This window comes from Terrapene carolina, unplaced genomic scaffold (genome assembly GCF_002925995.2).
Source record: "Terrapene carolina triunguis isolate 2854851 unplaced genomic scaffold, T_m_triunguis-2.0 Scaffold148, whole genome shotgun sequence".
Classification (NCBI taxonomy): domain Eukaryota; kingdom Metazoa; phylum Chordata; order Testudines; family Emydidae; genus Terrapene; species Terrapene triunguis.
The window spans coordinates 7,568,090-7,594,416 of NW_020664499.1; the positions used below are offsets into that span (position 1 = coordinate 7,568,090).

Sequence of the window (26,327 nt, forward strand, 5' to 3'; positions counted from 1 at the left end):
CAAGTGTCAAAGTTACATGTCACAGTTACTCCCACATTTCTGTGAAGAATGATACCAAGTACATTCCACTCTGCAAAACACACCCATAATCCTCTGCTCTTGAGGTGGAGGGCATGCAGCAGCTGAGGCAACATAGGAGAGCTGCCCAGGTTTTCACAGAATGCACAGATGCAAAAACATGGTTGTGCAGTACAGTATGCAAAAGCCACTACAGTCAGTGGAGTTTTTGCTGAGGAAAATGGTGCTGTGTGGATGCATTCAACAGTGTTTGCTTGCAATCAGGCTCTGCCATGGTTACACAACAGTCCCATTCTTAGACTAGATACATGTGGTGACAAAAAAAACCAAAACTCTCTCATTTAAAGAGAAAGAAAAGTTCTCCTACTGTGTTTTTTTTTTTTTTTTACACATCAATGTATCATATATTCAGCAAAAATGCAGAGGCAATCATAAGCTTGCTTCCTCCTCTCCCCCATGTTGCCAGTTAAAATCCACCCCAGGACAAAAAGTAATTAAAAAACCCTATCTGCATTACAAACACCATTGTATTTAAGCACTGGCCTTATATGGAGGCATGGCCATATGTATTACAAGTTGGTTTATCTTGCTACTCAGAACCAAAGCCATGTTAGAATCAAGCTTTAACTCTGGTTTGACCCTGTTTAAACACTCAACTAATCCTCCAACCTCTTGGAATCAGTTCCACTGACTTAAGACGGAGGCGTGTTGGCAGGGCATTACCACTGCTGTAAATTCTTCTGGAGATAGAGGCCAAAATCTGAGTGGCCGTTGACAGTAAATTCACCTAAAAATCAAAGGCAGGACAAAAGTAGAGCTTTAAGAGGAATTACACATGGACCAAATGCAGGCAAGTTCTGTGCAGCCTTCCTGCATGGCTTTGCTCAAAAGCTTCCATCCGCTGTCCTGATCTGTAACACTGATGGCTACTCCTGCTTGGGCCTCTGAGTAGGTAATTTAGTTAAATGTGCTTTATGATGTACAAGATGACACCCACTTAGCAGCAAGAAGCAACTGTCAAATTCATTTTCAGTTTCTACTTCATTTTATGGCAAGTTCTTAAAATAAAAGCAAAACTTTAATGTTCTAAACCACCTATACCACTAGGTAAAACCTAGGTCAGTGCCAGGGAGGGGGTGAATATGTTCATAAGTGTGAAAACCCCGACATACTAAAATGTGCTCAGTCCTATTACATACCTCCCTCTTCCCCAATCCCCCTTTCACCCTTGTCTTGGGGAGGAAATTCCACCTCCCTCTGTAGTTTATCAGACCAGCATTCCCTCTGACTAACCCCTTGAATTTTGCTAGACGAGTAAGCTATTTCAGCTGTCGGATTGGCAATTCTGCTCCTGAACAATCTTCAGCTGTTAAGCCCGCCTTTCTTCTTGCCCATTCACAGGATAAAAAACCCCATATCATGCCAGACAAAAGGGTGAGAAATACAGCAGAAGTGTGCCCCATTTTTGGTATACTTTTCCATGGCTCTCACCCCCATAAAGTTTTTTTAGATCGTTCCCCTTAATCCTTCCATGATGGCAACTAGATTGTATTAATGTGAGACACGTTATGAACAGATACTGAAAAAAATAGGACAACCATGGGAGAGTTTATCCATATGAATGCACACATGCATACTGCGATTTAAAAATACTCATTAAACCCTGTACACTGTGACAAGTATGCATGACACAAATACATCTGGTATAAATAGTGTATCACTAGTTTATGTAGCTCATTTTAAGTCTGAGGTGCACAGAACTTAAAATAGGAAATACGCAGGGTATGCACATGGAGAGTTGGCGTTACAACTTGCCATCCCCTCCCAGTTTGCCACAAATCAGTGAAACATCTAAATATTTGCAGTCAGCCCAAGAGGCATGTCAAAGCTTCTATTTTTAATGGTATAACACACATGCATCCAAATTCAGATCATGTATTTGCATCTAATAGTACAGCAGAAACTACCTGAAATAAGGACAGGCAACAACTCCTTCACAGTGTTCATGGAGTTCACCAACATCACTCTGTGTTCCTGATGAGTCAATTCCTGCTGTCTTTCATCAATCATTTTGGCCATCTTTGTCATTCCTAGGTCATAAAATGAAGTTCAAGTGATAAAACTGTTAATATTGAGTTTCCCCAGATTTATGAACATTTTACAAAGCATGTCTAGGCTCAGTTATTTGTTTAGCTTTCCAAACAAGAACGCAAACATGTAATGAGTTATGCCACCACTGAAGAAGTTTTGTATCACCTACTTTTCATTAAACCATATTTCAGTAGTTTAAGGGAAGCCACAGATCCAGTTTCTAGTTGTTAATTCAAGATAGAATATAGGTCTCATAATTTTGACGTTCATTTATCATGAATTTTAAGAAAAGAGCTATACAAATATAAAAGTAATGAATAGCCTACTTCTTGGAAATTAGTCAGTTCAGCAATGTATGACAAGGTAGTTTAGAGCTCTTTTTCCTCCTTTAGCTTTGATCAGTTCTCACCTAAATAATGGGGTGGATGACAAGAATAGGAAAATATCCCTGACACAGGTTTAGTTTTGTTGGCTTCAAAGACTTTCATTGTCTGGAAGTATTACATGATTGTATTAATTTACACTGTCTTAGAAAAACTAAATAAAAATATCTTAATTCTCTACAAAAAATTATATCGGTGATGAAAGGAAGAGAATCAAAGCACGTGTTACTTTGGATTTCAGGAGTAAATGCACTTTCAAGGCTTGCATGAGGAACAGTGGAATATACATGTATAATCACACTTTCAACTGGCCAGAAACTATAGAGGAAACCATGTATTTCTCCTCACCCGCATCTTAAACACAACATGCAATCTGCAGGTTTTAAGATATGCATTGTTCATGTTTGCATATGTTCATGGAAATAGTATTCATGATGGCAGTAAGATAAAGTTGCACATTGGTTTAGCTAAAGAGAAGCCAAACTTCTGCCTTGGAAGAGCTGACAAGGTTTTAAGGTGGTTCTTTAAACTAGAACTAGGGGGAAAAGATACGTGCTGAGGAGCACTTATGCAAAAAGACATCTCTGAGGGATACCAGTGATACCAAAGTAACACTGTAACCAGTAAAGAACAGGACAGATTGAGTTGGGAGAGGTACACTCCAGAAGGAAAAAGAAAATTCTCAGGTTAAGGAGTTAGAGAAACGAAACATTTGTGGGATACTTTATTATTTGACTATAAACCACACAAGAACTGCTGAGGTCACAGAGATGGAGTAGCAGCATTATGCCTAAGACTATAAAAAACTTACTATCAATATTATGTTTTAAGTGTTTAGTGATTATTTGAGCCAAACAAATGTTCTTCCTAAATCAAAATCCAGCCCAAGTGAAGCCAAAAGGAAGGAGCACAACTTAGACATGTAAAATATTAGGAGGGCTAGGAGGAATTTTGAAGATAAAAAGCAAGCGATACAAAATAAGTAGGCTTGGCAGGGTTAAATTTTAATGGATAGATACTGGCAAATGTCGATTTCAGCTGACTCACTGAAACAGATGAAAAAAATATCCATTAGTAACAGCTGGTGAAAGTGCAGCCTATTCCCCCAACTTTGCACCTGAAGGGATTGCGTGTCACTGGCCCTGTGGAAGTGCAGGGAGCCCTCCGTGGCCCTGCTGTCACTGGGGATATGACAGCAGAGTTAGTTATAGAGGGCTCCCTGCACAAACAGTGACAACTGATCCCTGCAGGTGCAGGTTCAGGGAAGGCTTCTGTGTTGGCAGGGGGAGCAGAGTCCCCTGGCCAGGATGGTGAGAAGGAAGAGCTTCCTGGCCACAGGGGAGGCCACCCCACTACAGAATGGCTCCATCCCCAGGCAGGAATTGTTCAGTGGGGTGGCCTCCCTCGTGGCTGGGGGCTCATCTTCCCCCTGGCAGCCCTTTGCTCTGCTGGGCCAGAACCAAAACTTCCCCTGCACCTTGCACCCAGGTGTCTTGGTCCCCTGGCTGAGCAGGGAACCCCCTGCAGCCCCATTATCAGTGCTATTAATCGTTGAAATTGCAAACAAACAAAAAATCAATTCTGCCATGCCTAAAAATAAGCAACAATTATACCAGAAGGAGAAACCTGTGAGATAACTGGTGGGTCTACATGATTGCATGGGAGCAAAAGAGAATGTTACTGATCTACTCTTTCCTGGTAAAGAAGACAAGGCACTGTCAGCGACTGAGGTATCAAAGGCCTTGTCTAAACTTGCGGTGGTGGTGGTGTGTAGCGTATGTGTAGTTACACACCTCAGTGAAAAGCAGTTAGTGTTCACACTGTAGTGTGTAGCTATTCACAGCATTGAAAGACTCTGGCAGGGGGAGGTAGCAGGGAAAGGCTCTAGGAAAGGGATCGGCAACCTTTGGCGGGCAGCACATCCCTTGATCCACGCCGCTTCCGGCAGTTCCCATTGGCCTGGGACGGCGAACCACGGCCAGTGGGAGCCGTGATCGGCCGAACCTGCAGACGCGGCAGGTAAACAAACCGGCCCGGCCCGCCAGGGACTTACCCTGATGGGCCACATGCCAAAGGTTGCCGATCCCTGCTCTAGGACACTACACTGCCAAAACCAGCAGAAAATATGCAATCTCAGTAAAATCACCTATACCAGAGAGAATACTTAAAGTGTGCTGGGTCGCAGATCAGGAAATAAAATTTCCCAAAAGCAAGCAATGTCACTGAGGGATACACATTTTTAGTGCTATCTGGGGAAAACACCCTCTAATTGGCTGCTCTTCCTCAGAAGGTGTGCCAGCTAGGAAACAGCCAATTAGGGCAAAAACAGGTAGAGTTCTCTCCCCTTAGGAACCAACATCATTCTCACTAGGTGGGAGAGGATAGGAGGTAGCAGGGAAAAGAAAAAAGAAAAAAAAAAAAAAGAGGGAAAAAAAAAACAACAGCTCAGAATGGCTCCACTCCCTATTCTTATCCTGTGAGCAACAGGAAGACTCCTCTGCCCCTCCAGCCTCCGGTACAACTGGGCAGAAAAGTCCTCACTGTAGCCCCCTCACCCCACAGGCCTGGGAGAGAGAAAGAACCCCACGTGCTGCAGAGATGAGGCTAGAGGGGTAGGATTGATTTGGGGCTGGGGGCAGAATTGATTTCTGGGCAGATGTGGGGGTGTCGACAGACACCCCACACCCTTTTTTGGAGACCACTTTAAACACTAACCATATGACTGGTAGATAGCAAATATTGCATCTGGCTGTATGAAAGACAGCAGACACTATCGTGGGAATGACAGACCCATGAGACTTGTTTCAGTGTCAATTGAACTGGCTGGAAAATGAGAGTTATAAAATACCGAGATAAATGTGACAGGGACAAACCAGCATCATTCCTGCAAAGCAAAATCATGGCTTTCCAATCCACTCTAAGTTTCAGCCTATCAACAAAGTAGGCAACACAAGAGATATATTTAGTTTGAGAACTCTCTCACAACAAGCCATAAAATAATCTTAGTTATGAGGAGCAAGAGATAAGGATTGTCATGGATTAGAAACTGTCTAAGGGACAGACAGACGGAAGAGTCAGTTTTCAGCATGGCAAAAAAGATTAACTGTGAAAGGGTACTGCCCCATCAATGATCTGGGCTAGCACTGGAGTTTAATGTGTGCTAATGTTAACACATTAATATTCCGGAGTAGGGGGATCAATAACGAGGTGGAAAGTTATGGAGCTAACAACATTTATGGTGATACCTCAAACTAGAGAAGACTGAAGAACTTCAGAGGACCTAACAACACTAGATAAAATACACAATACCATAGCAGATGAAATTCAGGGTTGAAAAATGCAAAGTTTCTAAACACTGATAGGCATAATTTGAACTACACATACACATTACTGGGTTCGAAATTAATTGTAACCACTCCAGGAAACCGAGCTGTGCTTATTGTGCACAGCTCAATGAAAATATCTGCTTAGTAAGTCATTGCAGTCAAAACAAAAATGTTAGGAAGTATAAACAAACAACAACTTGCTCTGATATAGCACTTTTCGTCAGTAGATCTCAAATTGCTTTACCAAGGAGGTAAGTATTATCCTCATTTTGTAAATCAATGGTGTAGCCTCACCTGAAATAGCGTTAAGTTCTGGTAACCTTAGCTCAAAAATAAATAATTTTATATATCTCAGAAGTAAAGGAAGTCCAGAGAAAACCAGTAGAAACAATTAGAGCTATAGAATGACTTCCATATGAAGAAACCGGCAAGAGTATGACTGTTGATTTAGAGATGATGACTAAGAAGTATGTAAAATAATGAATGGTTCTTATTTCTTCAAGCACAACAAGGGGATGCCAAATATATTGCCTTCAATTTCGTTATTTCTCATAGGATTTTTTTTTTTTTTAACCACAATGCATAACCAACTTACTACTACAAGGTAACACTGAGGCCAAGAGTTTGAGGATGAAAAGGATTACCCGTTGTGGCAAGGCACCTCCTCCATCTCGCCAGGCTCAGTACTTCCCCCTTTGACGGTGGCAGGACCTGGAGTAAAATCAACCCCACTCTGGACAGTGTTTGTCTTCCCACTCTGAGTTTATTTGTCAGTATTTTCAAGGTAGGCCTCAGCACAGGCCCAAGGAGTGCTCCTCCACCAAACAAAAGAAACCAATTCACAAACACAAAACAAGGGGATGCACCTTTCCCTGCTGCCTCACTGGGTAGGGGGGTGGCAGTCCTCCCCCTAAACAGGCATTCAGTTTTGGTTGTTTCCCCTGTAGGGAAGAGAGCCGCCTCTCACTCTGGAACAGCATATCTCCCTGCCACCACTAGACCTGCAGCAGCTGGTCTCTCTTCCCTTTCTCTCACCAGAGGAGGGGTTTTTAAAGGCCACAAGCAGCCCTTAATTGGACTCAGGTGTCCCTAATCGACCAAGGGTAACCCCTTCTCAGCTTGTAGGAAAAAGGGCATATCACTCTTGGGCTCACATACCAGCCCTTCCACCACTCTCTTGCAGCCGCCCACCCTGACTTTGTCACACCATTTCAGAATATGGTTTCTTGGTTCTCTCTTTGAAGCAGCTAACACTGGCCAATGTCAGAGATAAGGTACTAGACAAGATGGCTCATTGCTCTGATATTGTATGGTAATTCTTATTTACATGGACATATTTATTTTTATTCAAATCAAAGTTTCATATCTAATATTTTCCTGCAGCACAACTAGCACCTCCACATGTCACACAGGCTTTATCAGACTCTTGGGCAAAGGCATCAATACATGTAACAGAAAGACCTCATCAGCAAGGTAACAGGTCATAAAAAGGCTGCAAACTAGCTGGCAAGTAAAGAAAGGATGGTGAGTAATGAGGGGGGGGAATGGTAGGGCCCAAGCTGGCCTTTTATAACATTATTTTCTGCATTCTCACTAACATGAAGATGTCAAACTCATACTGTGGTTTAAATGTATACCATCCCAAGAGAGCCTTCAAGACATAAACCATCTGAATCAGAACACACTATTTCCACAAATGGGATTCAGCTCTGTGTTAGTGAGTGCACAGCTTCCACAACTGTATTTTATGATGTACAACAAAAATACAACAGCAAATGCTAACTTTTAGCACATTACTCCATCAAAGTAAAAGACATTATAGTGCATTCCATTAACCTCTCTTATGGATATTCTGACATAAATAAACCAACACTGGTCAATTAAATCATGGTGCACAAATTTTCTAATTAGAACTACTATACATACTGAAAAGAATATTTGTCAAGCAAAAAGAGATAAACGGTTGGCCTCTAGTTGTTTTCAAAGCCCCAGCTTTAGCTCTCTCCAAGATCTTGCCTCTGAACTACTGGAGAAATAAAGCTGCATGCAAGAATATAGTCACAGGACTGGAAAGGTCTAACCTGGACCCAGATTCTTTGTGTATGTCACCAAATCCTCCATAGTCTCTACCACCTCTGCTACAGTTAGGTATTCCAAAATTCCTTTGCAGACACGGATGATTTTACGGACCTAGGGGGAAAAAAAACATTTCAGCATTTATTAGATCAAGCTATAATACAATAAATTAGAAATATTTATTACTGAAACAGAACAGGTACAGCATCTGGTAGCATAATTTATAGAAAAGTATGTGGTTTGGAATGTTGAATAAGCTGCTCACCAATTGATTACTCAAGAAAGCCTCATTAGCCAAAATCAACATATCTGTACTTAGAAATGCAAATCCTGCTTCTAACAATTTCCAACTGTATGACAACACAGAATAACAGAGAAGTAGTAGTAAAATGGTGAGGAAGTGTATTTAACTATCATGGCACTAGAGAAAATGCTGTCAGCTTGAAGACAGCATAGTTTCAAGTTTATTATTGCTATTCAACTGGTAAAAAATGAAATCACCTAAGCCAGCCTATATCAGAGTAGCATACTCCAAAGACTACCCTATGAAAGGTTATCCATTAGGCAGTTTTGCACATGCAGAACACAATATACAATATCCTTTTTTGAAGGGCAGATCCAATTTCTTAAGTCTTCCAAAAAACAATGCACATTTGAAGAGAGGTACTTATTCTCCTTTTACTTCAATATAGATTCTGTACACTTTAGTTTAATACTCTGTTAATTCATATTCGGTTTTTAACTGCTTTTTAAAAGATTCACACCAACATGTATAAATATTGCCTCTTTAATTCTTCTACCACATACTTCAGAGCATGGAAAAACAGACAGATCCCATGGCACCATGAAATCTTATTTTAGAGGATGTAACTTTGAAAGTACTGCTTGTGGTGGATTCAAATCAAACTCCAAGTGTTGATAAGTCTGAAATTATGCTTCTAGAAATTGTCCTCAAAAACAGTAGCTCACAATTACCGCTAAAACTAAGGTAGAACATTAGAACAAGGGCTCTCTTGAAAGTGGTTGGGAACATGCTAGATTTGTGAAAATCAAATCCAGAGTCAAATATATGTGTCTTGTTGAACTTGGGTATGGTCACAGCTGAGGTTGAGAGCTTCTAAAAAAGTTTAACTTAAAAAAACGGAATCCTCTTCTTGAGCATTGGATCTATAGTTGGAATAGGTGGACATGCTCATAACTCTTTGTGGACTGATTATAATCACCTGCAAAAATATATGTGATCGCTAGAGCCACAAAGTAATTCCAAGCATTAGCGTCATCTCAGGATATCATGATAAGAACAGTTTCAGTAATCAGTGAGTTAACAGTGAAGCAGCAACACTGGTACTGGAGTGCTCACATACCATGGGAAGGAAAGCATATGGAGACTTTGCAGGTTGAAAAGTAGGATATAGGTAAACATTGTAAGTAGCATCAATTTTTCCTCAACCAAATGGGATATGTTTATCTTAACTTCATTCCCTCTTAAAGGCAGGACGCTAGTCGCTAGAAAACAGGAGATACCATATTCTTAAGAAGGGGAAACACGGTCACAAAAGTGAAGCAACCCAATTGGTTCCATTACTAACACCATACACACAAACATACACAAGATGAAGCAGAAGCCTCAATCTCACATTTCCTTGCATCTATGGGTTTACATAAGGTCCTGAGTGCCATTTTTTTTCAGGGTGGGGGGGGCGGAGATGAGGGGGATTAAGAAATACACAAAAACCTTTAAGTAACAGGGCAGCATAAAAAGGTTTTTCTTGGCAGGAAGATAGGCACAAAGAATGCTTTCAATCTATCCAAACAGAGTCCTTGTCACAGAATGAATTTTGGGAAGTGCTGTAAATTAGCAAATGTAAATTAAGTGGGTATTTGAGATAACATGATACTGATATATAGAAGATGATGTTATTGGTACTAAGACACCTACCTCAGCCTCATCAAACGTCAGAAGCAAGTCTGATGTACCAGAGAGGATGCCTCTTGATCCATCAATGAGATAATCACGAGCAGGTACTGAATAAGGATCTGTTTGCAGCATCTGGGCTGCCTGGACAAGTTTAGTGCAGGCATTCTCCACTCTGTGTGCAACAATAAGATTCAGCCATTAATACTTACTCTGCCAGAAGTGAACAGATGTGTAAACTTATAGGGGGTTGAAATCTCATTATTTGTAACTATCAAAACACAGCAAGCAAACTGTTTATCCATCCCAACACACACACTTATGGTTTAAATATGCAAATATAAATATTTACACATCACTGATGAAGTCAGCCTTTGTCTTTAGAGCAAGATATATAAGTTAACAACACTGAGGCTACAGGTTAGAGACACTGACATGAGTCACAAAATACCCTTTTAGTTCCAGCAAGCCAGGAGGTTAGGTAGCGGGGAGTTTTTCCAACAGGATCATAGAGTAAAAGTAATCACTGTGCAACATCCTGGCATTTGCATTATGTTCTATTAATGTCAACAGGCAAATGCATCAATAGGTAATTAATCACACCTGTAAGTTAAGATAACAAAAGGACATTTTGTGAAAAGTATTGAGGCTCCTCAGATCCTCATTTGTTAATGAAGAAGCTTTCCAGCTCTTTAATATATATTATTACTTGTGCACGTCAATATCATGTGAATAGGCATATGGTTTGAATCTCTCAACTTCTGATACCAAGTCTAAGAGAGAAGGTCCCAAATGCAGACTGTCTGAGTGTTATTATAACCCTTAACTCAACACAGTTGATATGAGCTTTAAAATTAAACTAATTCTATCCAGCTATTTGAAATACAGCCCTAAAGAAAACTATTTTGAGTTAAGGAGTTAACCCTGTTTCAGTTATCAATTTCTTTTTCACTTTTCGCAAATGTCGTATTCTTTGAACAAGTCAATCAGAAGCTTTCTGGTAGCAGAGCAAAAGCTGGCTTTCCAGCCAAACTCTAAAGCTTTAACACAAGTTCAAACTACGCAACTGTTAATTTGGCCTCTCATATCTGGATAGTATCCTGGCACACAGATTAGCAAGCAAGCATCTGCTCTGCCACCATTTTGTTGCAGGGCAAAGCTATCAATGGAATGTTTTGCCAAGTTTAACTCATTGATCAAACAGTATTCATATCTTCTAGGTTCACATTTCCCTGAGCATTCATGGAAACAGAAGCATTTGAAGTGGTGCTTCTTAGTGTGAATACAGGCATTTGTATAGGTGCGCATATATTTTCATGCTCACCCAAACACCTTTTGTATATTTATTCCCACCAAGTAAATATTTGACAAAACCAAAAAAAAAAAAATGTCAATTGTAAAATTTTCTTAACCGCTTAAAAAACTAGCTTCCACTTTCCTCTTTCTCCACAATAATTGTGCTATAAGCTATCACAGCTGGGCACCAACACCAAACAGCACAACTCTGAATACTTGTCACTGAACACAAGTTAGGAATTTATATTAGATTTGCAGAAGTGGGGAAAAGTTAAACACACAAACCCTGAAATTGGGGCATGGGGAGAGAAGGAAGCAGAAGACATTATGTATCAGGTGCGGTGGGATAGACTATGAGGGGCTGAAGGAGTAGAATTAACAATTTTAAAACTGTTCCCTCCCTATAAAGTACCACAATTCTCCACTACTCCTGTACTCAGGTGTGTGCCTACAGGGAGCCAGTTGAATAAGTAAGATTATAGAGTTGTCTGTAGTTAGCTAGGTGCAGCAAGGAAAGCAATTGAAAAGCAATAGTGTATTTATAAGACAAGGAACATTAAGAGACTGTTAAAGAGGAAACTGAATGGAATAAAGAGACTGTTAAAGAGGAAACATGACAGAAATAAAGCTAGTACCAAAGTTTGTTTGCAACAAAAAAGCATTCAAGTGTACTAACAAAAACCTCTAAGATGTCCTGTCTTCTTTCTGCATCCGCACAGAGGAAGAAAGCCTCCTTGGGGCTGTGTATGCAGAGGTGCCCAGGCAGCGTGCACTGTGAGAGCAGTGAGTAGGAGCCAACCACACAACTTCCCCACAGATCCCTTCTCCCTGCCTCCCGGGGGGCAGGGATCCTAGGGGGTCATGTTGGGGATGCACTTCACTGCCCCACAGCTGGCAGCAGCGAGGCTGGGGGATGTGTGTGCTTTTCCTCTAAAACCTACATTTTATGTCAAACTTCAAAACAGACAAAAATAAAAATACAGCTAAATAAAATCCTCTTCACTGAACATCCCATTCCAGTTTGACAGCCCTGGACACTGATGTCCTAATTATCCTCAGAACAGGTGCACATGGGCCTTTTCCTGCAAACGTGATTCAACCTAGAGGTGGAGAACCCAGTTCTCAGATTAGATGTCAGTTCAGTATAAAGCCGTCTCACATTGCCATCATTCTACTGAGACAGCCACGAAAGGAGCTAAGTATGCAGTTTATGTACTCATGTGTTCCTTATGGGCACCTGAGCCCCGTCAGTAGCACCATCACAGTTAGGAAACGGTGGCTGGTAGCATTTTCCCACTGTGCAACACATTCTTAGAGCTAGAGTGTTGACGGGGTGGAGGCAAGAGGGGGGACTGCTCGGCCCCCTTGGGTCTGTGCACTGGAGTGTGGACACTAGAGCCCTAGGTTTGAGCACAGGTCAGAAATCCTTAACCTAGGGTTAAAATGCAGTGTAGATGCTAATGCCCATGGTTCCCTGATACAGGTCAATTGACTTGAGTCCCACTAGCCCTAGATTAACATTGATGTGTAGACATACCCTCACATGCCTAATGGACACTGCTGGCCAAGAGAGTACAAACTGGCGTACATGACGTACACATGCACCAATGGTGGAATACACTTGGACAAGTACTTGAAGATCACAGATCCCTTCAGTGTTTGAAGCTCACAAAAGGAAGAGTCAGGACATCAAGATTACAAGACTTATCCGTCCCAGCTACCCACTTTTGGGGGCCTATAAAAAGCTTCAAACAAAGTATTGTTAAAGTGACACATTCTAGCTTTTTGGGTAATCATTGCCGACCTAGTAACAGATACAATTTCAGATGCAGGACCTTCCTGGAGATACGACACTGATTATGTTGCTCATGGGTTTTCTTCCATTTTCTGGCTTCCTCCCACAAGACAGTTAAGTACAGCGCAGGACATAGATTCTCCTTACACTGATCTTACTGTCATCCATCAATTCGATCTTAAGCGATCCTCGAATAAAGTTCAGTCAAACATGAAACTCTTACTACACCAGTTCTGAGCTAAACCAAGAGTTACTACAGAGAAACTGGATCATGATACCTAACTTTCTTCATGCTGATCAGAGTTCCTCCTAATAAGCATTTAGACATAATGCTGAGAGCAGTGAAATCATTGAAAATTGACTAATCCATCCTATATTCCTGACCCCACTAAGAAATAAAACATAATACTTTAAAAAGTGGTATCAGAACAATACAAGATTTTCAGCCAGTGGTTCCCCTGAGTAGACTCAAATGGGCCTTATCACAAGATGTAGTCTACAATGAAACATCTGGTCAGCTCATTAGGGGCAATATTGACAATTGCATAAGAAAATCCATTAAGACTAACAAGAGTCAGAAAACAGGAATGATCTGGTCTCCACTATGTAAAATGTAGTTGTAGCTTTCAGTCCAACATACTTCACTAAAGTTAGTTTCCCACTGCTGGAAGCAGTTAAACTTTTCTCTTTTCAGCCACACTAAGAAAGGCATTAAACAGGTCACCTATCCACCCAAATCAAAATAATACGCTCAAAACTGCTGGATTTGCATTATGGAATTTCATGGTCATTTGTATAAAAGTTCCAATGCAGGTAGGGCTGTATTTCCCATTTGTGAACAACTGATGTAAAAGTAAAAACTCTTTAAATCTTCATGTCTTAAAGATTCAGCATGTGAATGGAATGTCTTAGCTACAATGTAGTTTTCATTTAAAAACCATTTAGACGATTTAGAGGTGGATTTGTGTTTTAATTGTATAAAGCCCAGTTTAGTGAAATGTTCCACACCATTACCTCTCAAAATACTGCAACTTCAGAATATGTGCCTCTGCCTGCAGGACTGGGGTTTTTGTAAAAGAACAAAATAATTTATTGCCCAATTTAAAAAAAATTAGTTTGAGTTGAAAGACATGCAAAAAAAGAAAAAAAGAAAAAACACAATCACACCACTCAATTGCTTTTTTCCCTCCAACAGAATCTATATGTAGTATGTTAAAAAAATTGAACAAAAGTTAACTGCTAGATTTGGATTCAACCAGAGAACACAAAGCTTTTAAGCTACAAAAACATTCAAATGTTATTGGCTGAAGACAACTCTCTCATATCTTATGCTCTTATTTTGTAAAAAGGCAAATTGATATAGAGGATCCATAATTATCTAGACAAGATTAATTACTAGGCCAATAAAAATTTCAGGTAGGTAGATTGTGGGTAGGTGTAAAGGACAAAAAAAATGTTTAGAAACTTATTCTTTTTTATGCTTAACGCTATATAAATAGTTAAGTAACGAACTAATTTACAACTTATGATTCAATTTATTTTCTCCCACACAGTAAAATTATTGGGGGACTAGAGGGAAGACCGTAGGCTAAGATTTTGTCAACACCAATCCAGGGGGAGGAGGAGGATCTATTTTTTACATCTAGTGTTTAGGTTTCTTATTCTTTTCTGGAACATTTTGAGAGCAGTTTCCCCTCAACCTATATTAATGTCAGTTTATACATTCTGTAAAGCAAAAATACTAATCTGACACTTCTCTGCTAACATCAAGGCTATTTTTCGGGAGGGGGAGGGGGTTGGTTCATTTTAATATACAGAATGCATGCTAATGACAATAATTTGAAATGGAAAAGCCACTGTACAGAAAATGGTAGCTCTAGAAATCTAACTGCCAGACTTGTCAGCTCACCTCTGCTGTAACACCACATTTATAGACCAGATTAATTATATATAAATATATTTTGATACTCTTGTTTTAGACATGAGCAGAACGTTAGGATGACTTGTGATGTAATTGGATCCATGTGTGTCAAAACGTCTATTTATTTTTTAAACACCAGAGCCAATCCTTAATTTTAAATGCCACACAAAAGCTCAGTTGCTAAAGATAAAGTTTAATTACTGCAGGTGTGCCGATATATCTTTCTCATGTTTTATTCTGTGGTGTACTTCCCTTCTGGTACAATTATTTTATATCACATTTCATTACAGTCAATGACATTTGCATCATTCTGTTGGAATTACTGACATTAGAGCAGTTTCAAGCTTTTCCCATAATTACAAAAATATTAAAGGACTCTTGGCAATCAATTATCATTTCTTCAGAAACTAGTTTCCATAAGTGCACAGGGTACACTTGCAATTTATAGAAACAGTGACATTTACCACAAGGAACACAATGTAAAGTTGACCAACAGCAATTTAGTTAGTAGAGTGGAGGTTTTCTGCTGTCAAACTGCTGTCAAGTTAGTGATAAATTTAAAACAACATTCAAATATTTTAAATAGAATACCCCATACTGAACAGCTATTTAAACCTAAAATCAAGCAGGACACAAGCCTGAAAATTAAATTCCATTTGTTGAATGCTAGATAACTCCTCAATGTTTCCAAAATGCTCTATAAAAATGCTGCATGAAAGTACCTTCTGAATCCTTTCCAGGTTTGGTAGTTATATGGAAAAAACACATATACAAACAATGGTTCAATGAAATTCTGTAGTCACTTGCATGTTTGCTCAAATTTTCCAATTCATATTCTGTAACATGACCTCAAATAACCGATCAAACCTTATTTCCCACAGGCACCTCTTCTGAAGTGTTTTATTTGCAAGCTGCTCGTTATAGCAGCAAGAGTCATTCTTAATATATCATTTTACAGCAGCTCTCATCCCAAAGGATCCCATGTGAAACTTAAATTACACCCAATGATCTCTTTATCCACCTCCGATATGGAATAGGGCAATTGGTTGATAGTATGTAGAAACAAAACAATAGGTCAGGGCAGGAAGTTAACCCTCAAGTTATTTTTGAAAGTTTCATCCAAAATTATTTAGGCTGCTAAATCTCACTTTCAAAAGTATCTTGGAAGTTAGGAGCCTTTGAAAATTCTACCCTTTGTCCAAATGAAACTAATTACTTAAGTGCCATTCAGCTAGGACACAAGATTCAGAGACTCTTCTCTTGTCGTCACTAAAATTCCCATGGCACTCCTCATCATGACCTTTTTGGGTCTCACACAAAATATGGCACCTCCAACAAGATGGATCCATTTAACATCATAAAAGGCATTCCTCAATACCAACTATGATGGAAGTGTGCCACCTATTTACCCTAATTCACTAGTAGCACTGCCTACAACAGATTGAGCAGGAAATCTGCAAGGAGTATCTCCAGCTCAAGTATAGACCTGGCCTAACCAATCGGATAGGGTCACAGCGCAAGGTAGAGTGGCTACATTTTCCACAAAAAAAAGCTCCAAGTTTCCTGAACTGAATTGAATGATTATCCCCTGGCACTATGATGAAGGGCTACAGCATAGAACCTTATGATAAATCATTAGGAGAAGAAGATATTCAGTAAGTGAAAGATACTGTATTTCAGATACTAAAATGTAGTTGCAGTAAACTCATCATGACAAGGAGCATTTCTTCATTCCTGAAAGTATCTAACATACTTTCAACATTGTTTAAAGGACAGTAACAATTTCTTGCAAGGTCTTAAATTTCTACAGTTTTTCCATATCACACAAAAAAGTCAGGTCACTTTACTGATAAAAGCATTTTTGTTATTAACAAGAGAATAAAATGTAAGAGCCCTCTCTGCTGCAAATTCTGGGGCACAACAGTAGTAAAGACTAATCATTTTTCAGTATACGGTTCCAATATAAGTAAATAAGGAACAGTTATTTAACTACATAGGTATTTATGTGAAACACTATCCTCTACCATTAGTAAGTGTGCCAAAGCAAAGCTAGCCATGTGAAAAGATATTAAAATAGTTCATAACCCATCCACATGGATATCATTTGTGGTAGCTAGTTTGTAACTCAAGAAAAATAACTGGGGCTGTCAAGCGATTAAATAAATGGTATTCTAATATTGTTTAACTGTGCGATTAAAACTGCGATTAAGCGTGTTTAATTTTTTAAAATAAATTTGTGGGTTTTCTATATTTTCAAATATAGGGTCAGGGCTGGGGGCTCTGGCCTGCTCCAGCCCCCCTGCCGCCAATGCCTCCTGCCCCACCCACAGATATGCTATTAACACATAAAAAAAAAAAAACACATTAATTTTGCTTTCAGTTAATTACAGGAATTAACTGCAATTAATTGATAGCCCTAAAAATAACCCAAATTACATATCTGATATATTTGTACTTATTATACTGCATACCAGTGCTTATAAAAAACGGTGGTTCTATGAAAGTCTGCATATTTATAATGACAATTTTTATGTTCAGACATTAAATTCTTTAGATTCTGTAAAGAATCAGGAACAACACAATTGTAATGGAATAATTAACTCTCTGGAGGTCTTAGGTATCACACCAATATTCAATGTCAGACATGTATATCAGTTAAGCATGCACTCCCTGTTACCAAGGTTTTACCTTTGGCCTTGCAACAGAATAAGGTCTATAATAAAAGCTGTGAATATACTTTTAGCCACTGTTATGATCTAATCAAATTAACAAATGCCCAAAAGAACTTGTGAGACCCATCTACATGAACAAACATTTCAGAGATAAAATATAAAAGCCCAATCTTGTACAAGTACACTGTTTTGCTAACTGTTTTAATACTTGGCAAAATATTTATTTTTAAAAATGAATTTGTTCAGGGTTGACTGCTTAGATATCTTTCATAAAACTTCCAACACAATTCCGCTTCAGTCTAACATATACTGACTTAGGCCTGGTCTACACTAGGAGTTTGTGTCGAATTTAGCACCGTTACATCGAATTAACTCTGCACCCGTCCACACAACGAAGCTATTTAGAGGTCTCTTAAATTCGACTTCTGTACTCCTCCCCAACGAGAGGAGTAGCGCTAAATTCGACATGGCCATGTCGAATTAGGCTAGGTGTGGATGGAAATCGACGGTAATAGCTCCGGGAGCTATCCCACAGTGCACCACTCTGTTGACGCTCTGGACAGCAGTCCGAGCTCAGATGCTCTGACCAGCCACACAGGAAAAGCCCCGGGAAAATTTGAATTCCTTTTCCTGTCTGGGCAGTTTGAATCTCATTTCCTGTTTGGACATCGTGGTGAGCTCAGCAGCACTGGCAACGATGCAGAGCTCTCCAGCAGAGATGGCCGTGCAATCTCAGAATAGAAAGAGGGCCCCAGCATGGACTGATCGGGAAGTCTTGGATCTGATCGCTGTGTGGGGCGATGAGTCCGTGCTTTCCGAGCTGCGATCGAAAAGACGGAATGCAAAGATCTACGAGAAGATTTCAAAAGCCATGGCAGAGAGAAGATACAGCCGGGATGCAACGCAGTGCCAAGTGAAAATCAAGGAGCTGAGACAAGGCTACCAGAAGACCAAAGAGGCAAACGGACGCTCCGGATCCCAGCCCCAGACATCCCGTTTCTACGAGGCACTGCATTCCATCCTAGGTGCGGCCGCCACCACTACCCCACCACTGACCATGGACTCTGAGGATGGGATATTGTCGACGGCCGGTTGCTCGGAGATGTTCGCGGACGGGGAAGATGAGGAAGGAGATGAGGAGGACGAGGCAGTCGACAGCGCTTACAACGCTGATTTCCCCGACAGCCAGGATCTCTTCATCACCCTTACAGAGATCCCCTACCAACCGTCCCCAGCCGTTAACCCGGACACAGAATCAGGGGAAGGATCAGTCAGTAAGTGTTTTAAACATGTAAACATTTATTTTTAACAGAACAGGAATATTAAAAATATTAACAATGGGTTTTTCATGATTAGTTTGCCCTAGGCGCTTAACGTTTCAGTCCTTGGCAGTGCAACTACTGAAAAAAATATCTAACAATGTCCAGTTTAGCATGATTGGTTTGCCCTAGGCGCTCTACTGTTTAGTCCCTGCCAGTGCAGCTACAGTAAAATCCGGTCTATATGTCCGGGGATAGAGCAGAAATCCTCCTGGGACATCTCCACGAAGCTCTCCTGGAGGTAATTGGAAAGCCTTTGCATCAGGTTCCTGGGGAGAGCGGCCTTATTGGGTCCTCCGTGGTAGGAAACGTTTCTGCGCCAGGAGACAATCAAGTACTCGGGGATCATTGCCTTGCAGAGCATGGCGGCATACGGCCCTGGTCTTTGCAGGCTTTCCCGAAGCATCCTTTCTTTCTCGGTCTCTGAAATCCTCATTAGAGTGATGTCGCTCATGGTGACCTGCTTTGAATTAGGTAGGGGAATGTTAGTATTGGGACTGCTTGCCTGTTCTTTTACAAAACTGTAACCGGCGGTTTACAGCCACGCGGTGGAGGCAGGAGAGGAGCACCATACAGGGATCTTTCCCTGGGACAGCCACGAGGGAGTGGGACAGGGGCAGAGTTCATGCTTGCCGGATTGCAGGCAGCAGGGACTGGCATTGCTTTGAACGTGAAAGGAGGCCAGTGCTATTATTCAAGTTTTAAGCAGCCACAAGTCTACGGCTTACCATGTCAGCCTGTTACCCAAATTCCGCTGTCCTGCCCCGCTTGTCTGATCTGCACTGCAAGACCCCAGGCACTGAATGCGAAGGCTGAAAATTCGACCTTGTCCTGAGTGCGCATGTGATAGGTGCTGTGCATGGTCTTGTTCGCAGAGAAAGACTATGTTCTTCATTCACAAAAAAATTTATCTTTCTGAGGAATTCACTCCCTTTTTCCCATCCCACAGCTGCGACTGTCTCCCGACCTACCCTGGCATCACACTCCCAGAGGCTAGCGCAGATTAGGCGTAGGAAGAAGAGGACACGGGAGGACATGTTCTCGGAACTTATGGGCTGCTCCCGAGCCCAGGCAGCCCAGCAGACCCAGTGGAGGGAGAACTTGTCCCAAATCCACCAATCCTGCTGCCACCTCTCCTCCCGTTCCATGTGTGAAGACCAGCAGGCGACTCAAACGCTGCTTGGACTAATGAGGGAGCAAACGGACACGCTCCGGCGCCTTGTGGATGTTCTGCAGGACCGGAGGCAGGAGGACAGAGCCCCGCTGCAGTCTATCTGTAACCGCCCTCCCCCGCCACCAAGTCCCATACCCCCCTCACCCAAAGTCCCAAGGAGGAGGGGCGGCAGAGTCCGTGAAAACTCTCACTACGCCCCTGCAGACTGCTCAAGTACCAGAAGGTTCTCATTCCCCAAAATTTGATAAGTCCTTTCCTTCCCGCCTCACCCAAGCCCCCGTCCCAGTTTCATCCCCCAGTTTCATGTGTAGTTGCTAATAAAAAATACGTTTCTGTTAATTACTGTTTCCATCATGTTCTTTTAGAGGAGAGTCTGTTTGAAGGGAGGGGAAGGGGGTTGGTAATTGGACAGGACAGTCACCTTTACCAGGGTACAGACGCGGGGGCAGGTTCAGCAGCAGGGCACACACACATTGCAGTCACTAGTTACCCTGGTCAGTCTGGGAGGTGGTTTTCATGTTCTGTGTGGGGGAGGGGGGGGCTATGTGACTTTGTGGCGGGGGAGGGCGGTTAGAGATCTTATGCAGCGGTCCTTATCCTGGATCACAGAGCCACGCAGCAGGGGATCTGTAACCGTCCTCCCCCTGCCACAAAGTCACATAGCCCCCACACACACACACACAGAGTCCCGAACAGGAGGGGTGGCAGGCTCCGTTGAAACAACCAGTCCACCAGTGCGGAGCCTGTCATTCCTCGAGTTTAGAAGCGTCCTTTGCATCACTACACTACACCCGCTCCCCACCACAGTCTGCATCCCAGGTTCAACACTTTACCGCGAAAACAGTAATAAAGAAAACGGTGTTCATTAACAAATTTCAAGTGATTTTATTTTTAAACGTGTGTTGGAAGGGGGGGAACGGGGTATGTAACTGGAGAGGATAGTGAACATTCACTGGGTAAAGAAACGGGGGCAGGTTCAGCTTCTCTGTAAACAAACTTAATAGTCACAGGTTACCCTGCTCACTCAGGAACCTAGCTTTCAAAGCCTCCCGGATGCACAGCGCGTCCCACTGGGATCTTCTAATCGCCCGGCTGTCTGGCTGGGCATAATCAGCAGCCAGGCTATTTGCCTCAACCTCCCACCCCGCCATAAAGGTCTCCCCCTTGCTCTCACAGAGATTGTGGAGCACACAGCAAGCTGCAATAACAATGGGGATATTGGTTTCGCTGAGATCACAGCGAGTCAGTAAGCTTCTCCATCTCCCCTTGAGACGGCCAAAAGCACACTCCACCACCATTCTGCACTTGCTCAGCCGGTAGTTGAAGAGTTCTTTTTCACTGTCCAGGGCGCCTGTATAGGGCTTCATGAGCCAGGGCATTAGCGGGTAGGCTGGGTCCCCGAGGTTCACTATAGGCATCTCCACATCCCCAAGAGTTATTTTGTGGTCCGGGAAGTAAATACCTTCCTGCAGCCGTCTAAACAGACCAGAGTTCCTGAAAACACGAGCGTCATGAACCTTGCCCGGCCATCCGACGTTGATGTTTGTAAAACATCCCCTATGGTCCACCAGTGCTTGCAGCACCATTGAAAAATAGCCCTTTCGGTTAATGTACTGGCTGGCCTGGTGGTCCGGTCCCAGGATAGGGATGTGAGTTCCATCTATAGCCCCACCGCAGTTTGGGAATCCCATCGCGGCGAAGCCATCTATGATGACCTCCACGTTTCCCAGGGTCACTACCTTTGAGAGCAGTAGCTCAACGATTGCTAATGTGGTCCCTATTTTCAAGAAGGGGAAAAAAAGTGACCCGGGTAACTACAGGCCTGTTAGTTTAACTTCTGTAGTATGCAAGGTCTTGGAAAAAATTTTGAAGGAGAAAGTAGTTAAGGACCTTGAGGTGAATGGCAATTGGGACAAATTACAACATGGGTTTACGAAAGGCAGGTCGTGCCAAACCAACCTGATCTCCTTCTTTGAGAAAGTAACAGACCTTCTAGATAAAGGAAATGCGGTGGATCTAATATACCTCGATTTTAGTAAAGCGTTTGATACGGTACCGCATGAGGAATTATTGGTTAAATTGGAAAAGATGGGGATCGATAGGAAAATCCAGAGGTGGATAAAGAACTGGTTAAAGGGGAGACTGCAGCGGGTAGTACTGAAAGGTGAACTGTCAGATTGGAGGGCGGTCACCAGTGGGGTTCCTCAAGGTTCGGTTTTGGGTCCGATTTTATTTAATCTATTCATTACTGACCTCGGAACCGAATGTAGAAGTGGGCTGATAAAGTTTGCGGATGACACAAAGTTGGGAGGTATTGCCAACTCGGAGAAGGATCGGGATATTCTGCAGGGAGACTTGGATGACCTTGTTAATTGGAGTAATAATAATAGGATGAGATTTAATAGTGAGAAGTGTAAGGTGATGCATTTAGGGATGACTAACAAGAATTTCAGTTATAAGCTAGGGACGCATAGGTTAGAAGTGACGGAGGAGGAGAAGGACCTCGGAGTCCTGGTTGATCGCAGGATGACTATGAGTCGGCAATGCGACGTGGCTGTGAAAAAAGCTAATGCGATCTTGGGATGCATAAGGCGAGGTATTTCTAGTAGGGACAGGGAGGTGCTGCTTCCGTTTTACAAGGCGCTGGTGAGACCTCACTTGGAGTACTGTGTGCAGTTCTGGTCTCCTATGTTTAAAAAGGATGAACTCAAACTGGAACGGGTACAGAGAAGGGCCACTAGGATGATCCGAGGAATGGAAAACCTTTCCTATGAAAGGAGACTCGAGGAGCTTGGTTTGTTTAGCCTAACCAAAAGAAGGCTGAGGGGGGATATGATTGCTCTCTTTAAATATATCAAAGGGATAAATACCAGGGAGGGAGAGGAATTATTTCAGCTCAGTACTAATGTGGACACGAGAACGAATGGATATAAACTGGCCGTGGGGAAATTTAGGCTTGAAATTAGACGAAGGTTTCTAACCGTTAGAGGGGTGAAATTTTGGAACAGCCTTCCGAGGGAAACGGTGGGGGCGAAAGACGTCTCTGGCTTCAAGATTAGGCTAGATAAGTTTATGGAGGGAATGGTTTGAAGGGATAACGTGATTTTAGTCAATTAGGCAATAACGGCCATCGCTGGTAAAATGAGGGTCTGGCTAGAGAATCTTGCCTGTATGCTCGGGGTTCTGCTGATCGCCATATTTGGGGTCGGGAAGGAATTTTCCTCCAGGGTAGATTGGCAGTGGCCCTGGAGGTTTTTCGCCTTCCTCCGCAGCATAGGGCAGGGGTCGCAAGCTGGAAGATTCTCTGCAACTTGAAGTCTTTAGATCAAGATCTGGAGACTTCAACAGCAGAGTTAAGGGAAAGTGGGGGGGTCAGCTTTTGTGGCCTGCATCATGCGGGAGGTCAGACTAGATGACCATATTGGTCCCTTCTGACCTTAAAGTCTATGAGTCTATGATTGCGTTGGCTACTTGCATCACAACAACCCCCACGGTAGATTTGCCCACGCCAAAGTGGTTCGCGACTGACCGGTAGCTGTCTGGCGTTGCAAGCTTCCAGAGGGCTATGGCCACTCGCTTCTGGACAGTCAGGGCTGCTCGCATCCGGGTGTCCTTGCGCTTCAGGGCAGGGGACAGCAAGTCACAAAGTTCCAGGAAAGTCCCCTTCCGCATGTGAAAGTTTCGCAGCCACTGGGATTCATCCCAGACCTGCAGCACTATGCGGTCCCACCAGTCCGTGCTTGTTTCCCGGGCCCAGAATCGCCGTTCCACAACATCAACATGACCCATTGCCACCATGATGTCCTCGGCGCGGGGTCCTGTGCTTTGTGACAGGTCTGTGCCACTCTCAGACTTCAGGTCCTCACTGCGCTGCCGTAGCCTCCTCGCCCGATTTCTCAGCAACTGCCTCTGGGAAAGGTGGATGATAAGGTGCGAGGTGTTGACAACGGCCATAACTGCAGCGATGGTCGCAGCGGGCTCCATGCTCGCAGTGCTGTGGCGTCCGCGCTGTCACTGACCAGAAAAGTGCGCGAACTGATTTCCCGCCGGCGCTTTCAGGGAGGGAGGGCGGGAGTGACGGTTGGATGACGACAGTTACCCAAAACCACCCTCAACACATTTTTTTCCCCAGAAGGCATTGGGGGCTTGACCCAGAATTCCAATGGGCAGCAGGGACTGCGGGAACTGTGGGATAGCTGCCCACAGTGCACCGCTTCCAATGTCGACGCTTGCCCCGTTAGTGTGGACTCACAAAGTCGAATTACTGTCCTTAGTGTGGATACACACGTTCGACTTTGTAATATCGATTCCACATATTCGATTTAAGTAAAATCGAACTACTCTCTTAGTGTAGACATGCCCTTAATGACTGATACTTAAAAGTTTCCACAAAGCAGTGCTGGCTCACTAAATTCCAGTAAAGTTATTAATTTCTTCCATCTGCTTCTCCCATCCTCCTCCTAAATAAAGAGTATCAACTAAACCATGGCTTCACTTTATTATGTATACATCTTGGACAGCAAAAGGCAACAAAATAAACCATTTTGCATAACTCTAAAGGAGCAGCAATATAAAAAATGTAAGCATCCAAAAGAATAAACATAGCCCTGCCATGCATGTAAATCTTCACAAAGACTATCTTAGAAAATTATTCAAAAATGTTTCTCTTTGAGAACCATTCTGTTTCTCCCCCTCCTCCCCCCCCCCCCCCCCCCACAGAACTCATTTGTTTAGTATTTTAGTATTTGGTTCAGTAGTTTCCGGTTCTGGTTCTTGAGCATCTTGTCTTTCTCACTCTCTCTCTCAAGAAAACATTAGGATATTCAGTGACTTAGCATGTGCCAGCAGAAATTGCTAATAAAGAAAACACTGAATTCACAGGGGGTGGCTGGGTAAGGGAAGTCTTTTCAATGAGAGTTTGTCATTTGACATGACAGGTGTGGCAGTTTAATGACCGCTAAAAAGTGATGTTTCATTTTTAAGACTCAAGGCCACAGAGGAGAAAATCATTTGTCTTCAGTACTGAGCCATGAACTTAATTAGAAGTGCCAGTTAGTTTTTAGGTGTCTTAAAAATATTTCCAAGTCATGTTATGCAGCAACTGGCTATACAGTCACTGACATACTCCTCCAGCCAAAAGAATGGAAAACACTTATGGGGAGAACAGCACTAAATTTTAGAAAAAGCCCTTTAGCACAGCTTAATACGGGATGCATGGAGAAATACCGTGTACCCATCCTTCATCAGTGTCCCTCCAGAGGGAAAGAAAGGTACCATGGGGTGGGGAGAGGGGGGAGGGAAAGGGGGAAGCTACCCATACAAGCAAAGGCTGGCAAAGTAGCTACCTCTGGCAGAGATTTGGCATCTGGCTACTCCTGTTAGCAAAAGCCTACAATCTTTCTGCCTAAGGGCAGGCCAACAGTACAGCCGGGATCTATTCTGTGCTGTGAGATTGATCCACCGGTGGTCGATTTAGCGGGTCTAGTGAAGACCCCCCAAACTGACAGCAGATTGCTCTCCAGTCGACCCCTGTACTCTACCCCGGACGAGAAGAGTAAGGTAAGTCGACGGGAGAGTGTAGATCCCGCAGAAACTTGATCTAAGGTATGTCAAATCCAGCTACCTTATTCACGTAGCTGGAGTTGCGTAACGTAGGTTGACTTACCACGGTAGTGTAAACATAGCCCAAGCAAGTAAATGAGACCAGGGAAGTAAAAGGCATATTAAAATAAAGGCCATTAAAAATAAAGCCCCTCCCCCCCCCACTGTAAAGAAACATTTACTTCTAGATCAGGGGTAGGCAACCTAGGGCATGTGTGCCAAAGGTGGTACGCGAGCTGATTTTCAGTGGCACTCACACGCCCAGGTCCTGCCCACCGGTCCGGGGGGCTCTGTATTTTAATTTAAATTTTAAATGAAGCTTCTTAAACATTTTAAAAACCTTATTTACTTTACATACAACAATAGTTTAGTTATATATTATAGACTTCTAGAAAGAGACATTCTAAAAATGTTAAAATGTATTACTGGCACGTGAACCCTTACATCAGAGTTAATAAATGAAGACTCGGCACGCCACTTCTGAAAGGCTGCCGACCCCTGTTCTAGATGTAGGTTCCTGTACCTATGGCAGACATGTTGAATATGTTGATAAACTTACTTGATAAAGGCTGGTGGCATGTCCCTTTTCAAAATCTGGTCTTCGGTTGTCTGCACTGTTTCTTTTCCAACCTGTATGAAAAATCCAAGAGTCATATTTAACCCCTCAGCTTTGGAGTTTCAGTTTAATGCTTACATCAATCAGACCATATACCAACAAAAGGAACTAGTAACTGACAAGC

General features: G+C 42.5%; 1 protein-coding gene across 2 annotated transcripts in view; it reads right to left on the reverse strand.

Annotated features, from left to right (window-relative positions):
- The window catches only part of LOC113406890 (vinculin), a 113,405-nt gene that overhangs the window by 45,376 nt on the left and 41,702 nt on the right, over positions 1–26,327 (reverse strand). For both annotated transcript variants that reach the window (XM_026653735.2, XM_026653734.2), the window contains exons 2-5: positions 26,147–26,217; positions 9,834–9,984; positions 7,900–8,008; positions 1,986–2,108 (exon numbers count right to left, since the gene is read on the reverse strand). In XM_026653735.2, the coding sequence (XP_026509520.1) occupies positions 1,986–2,108; positions 7,900–8,008; positions 9,834–9,984; positions 26,147–26,217 (454 nt within the window). The remainder of the gene's footprint in view (positions 1–1,985; positions 2,109–7,899; positions 8,009–9,833; positions 9,985–26,146; positions 26,218–26,327) is intronic.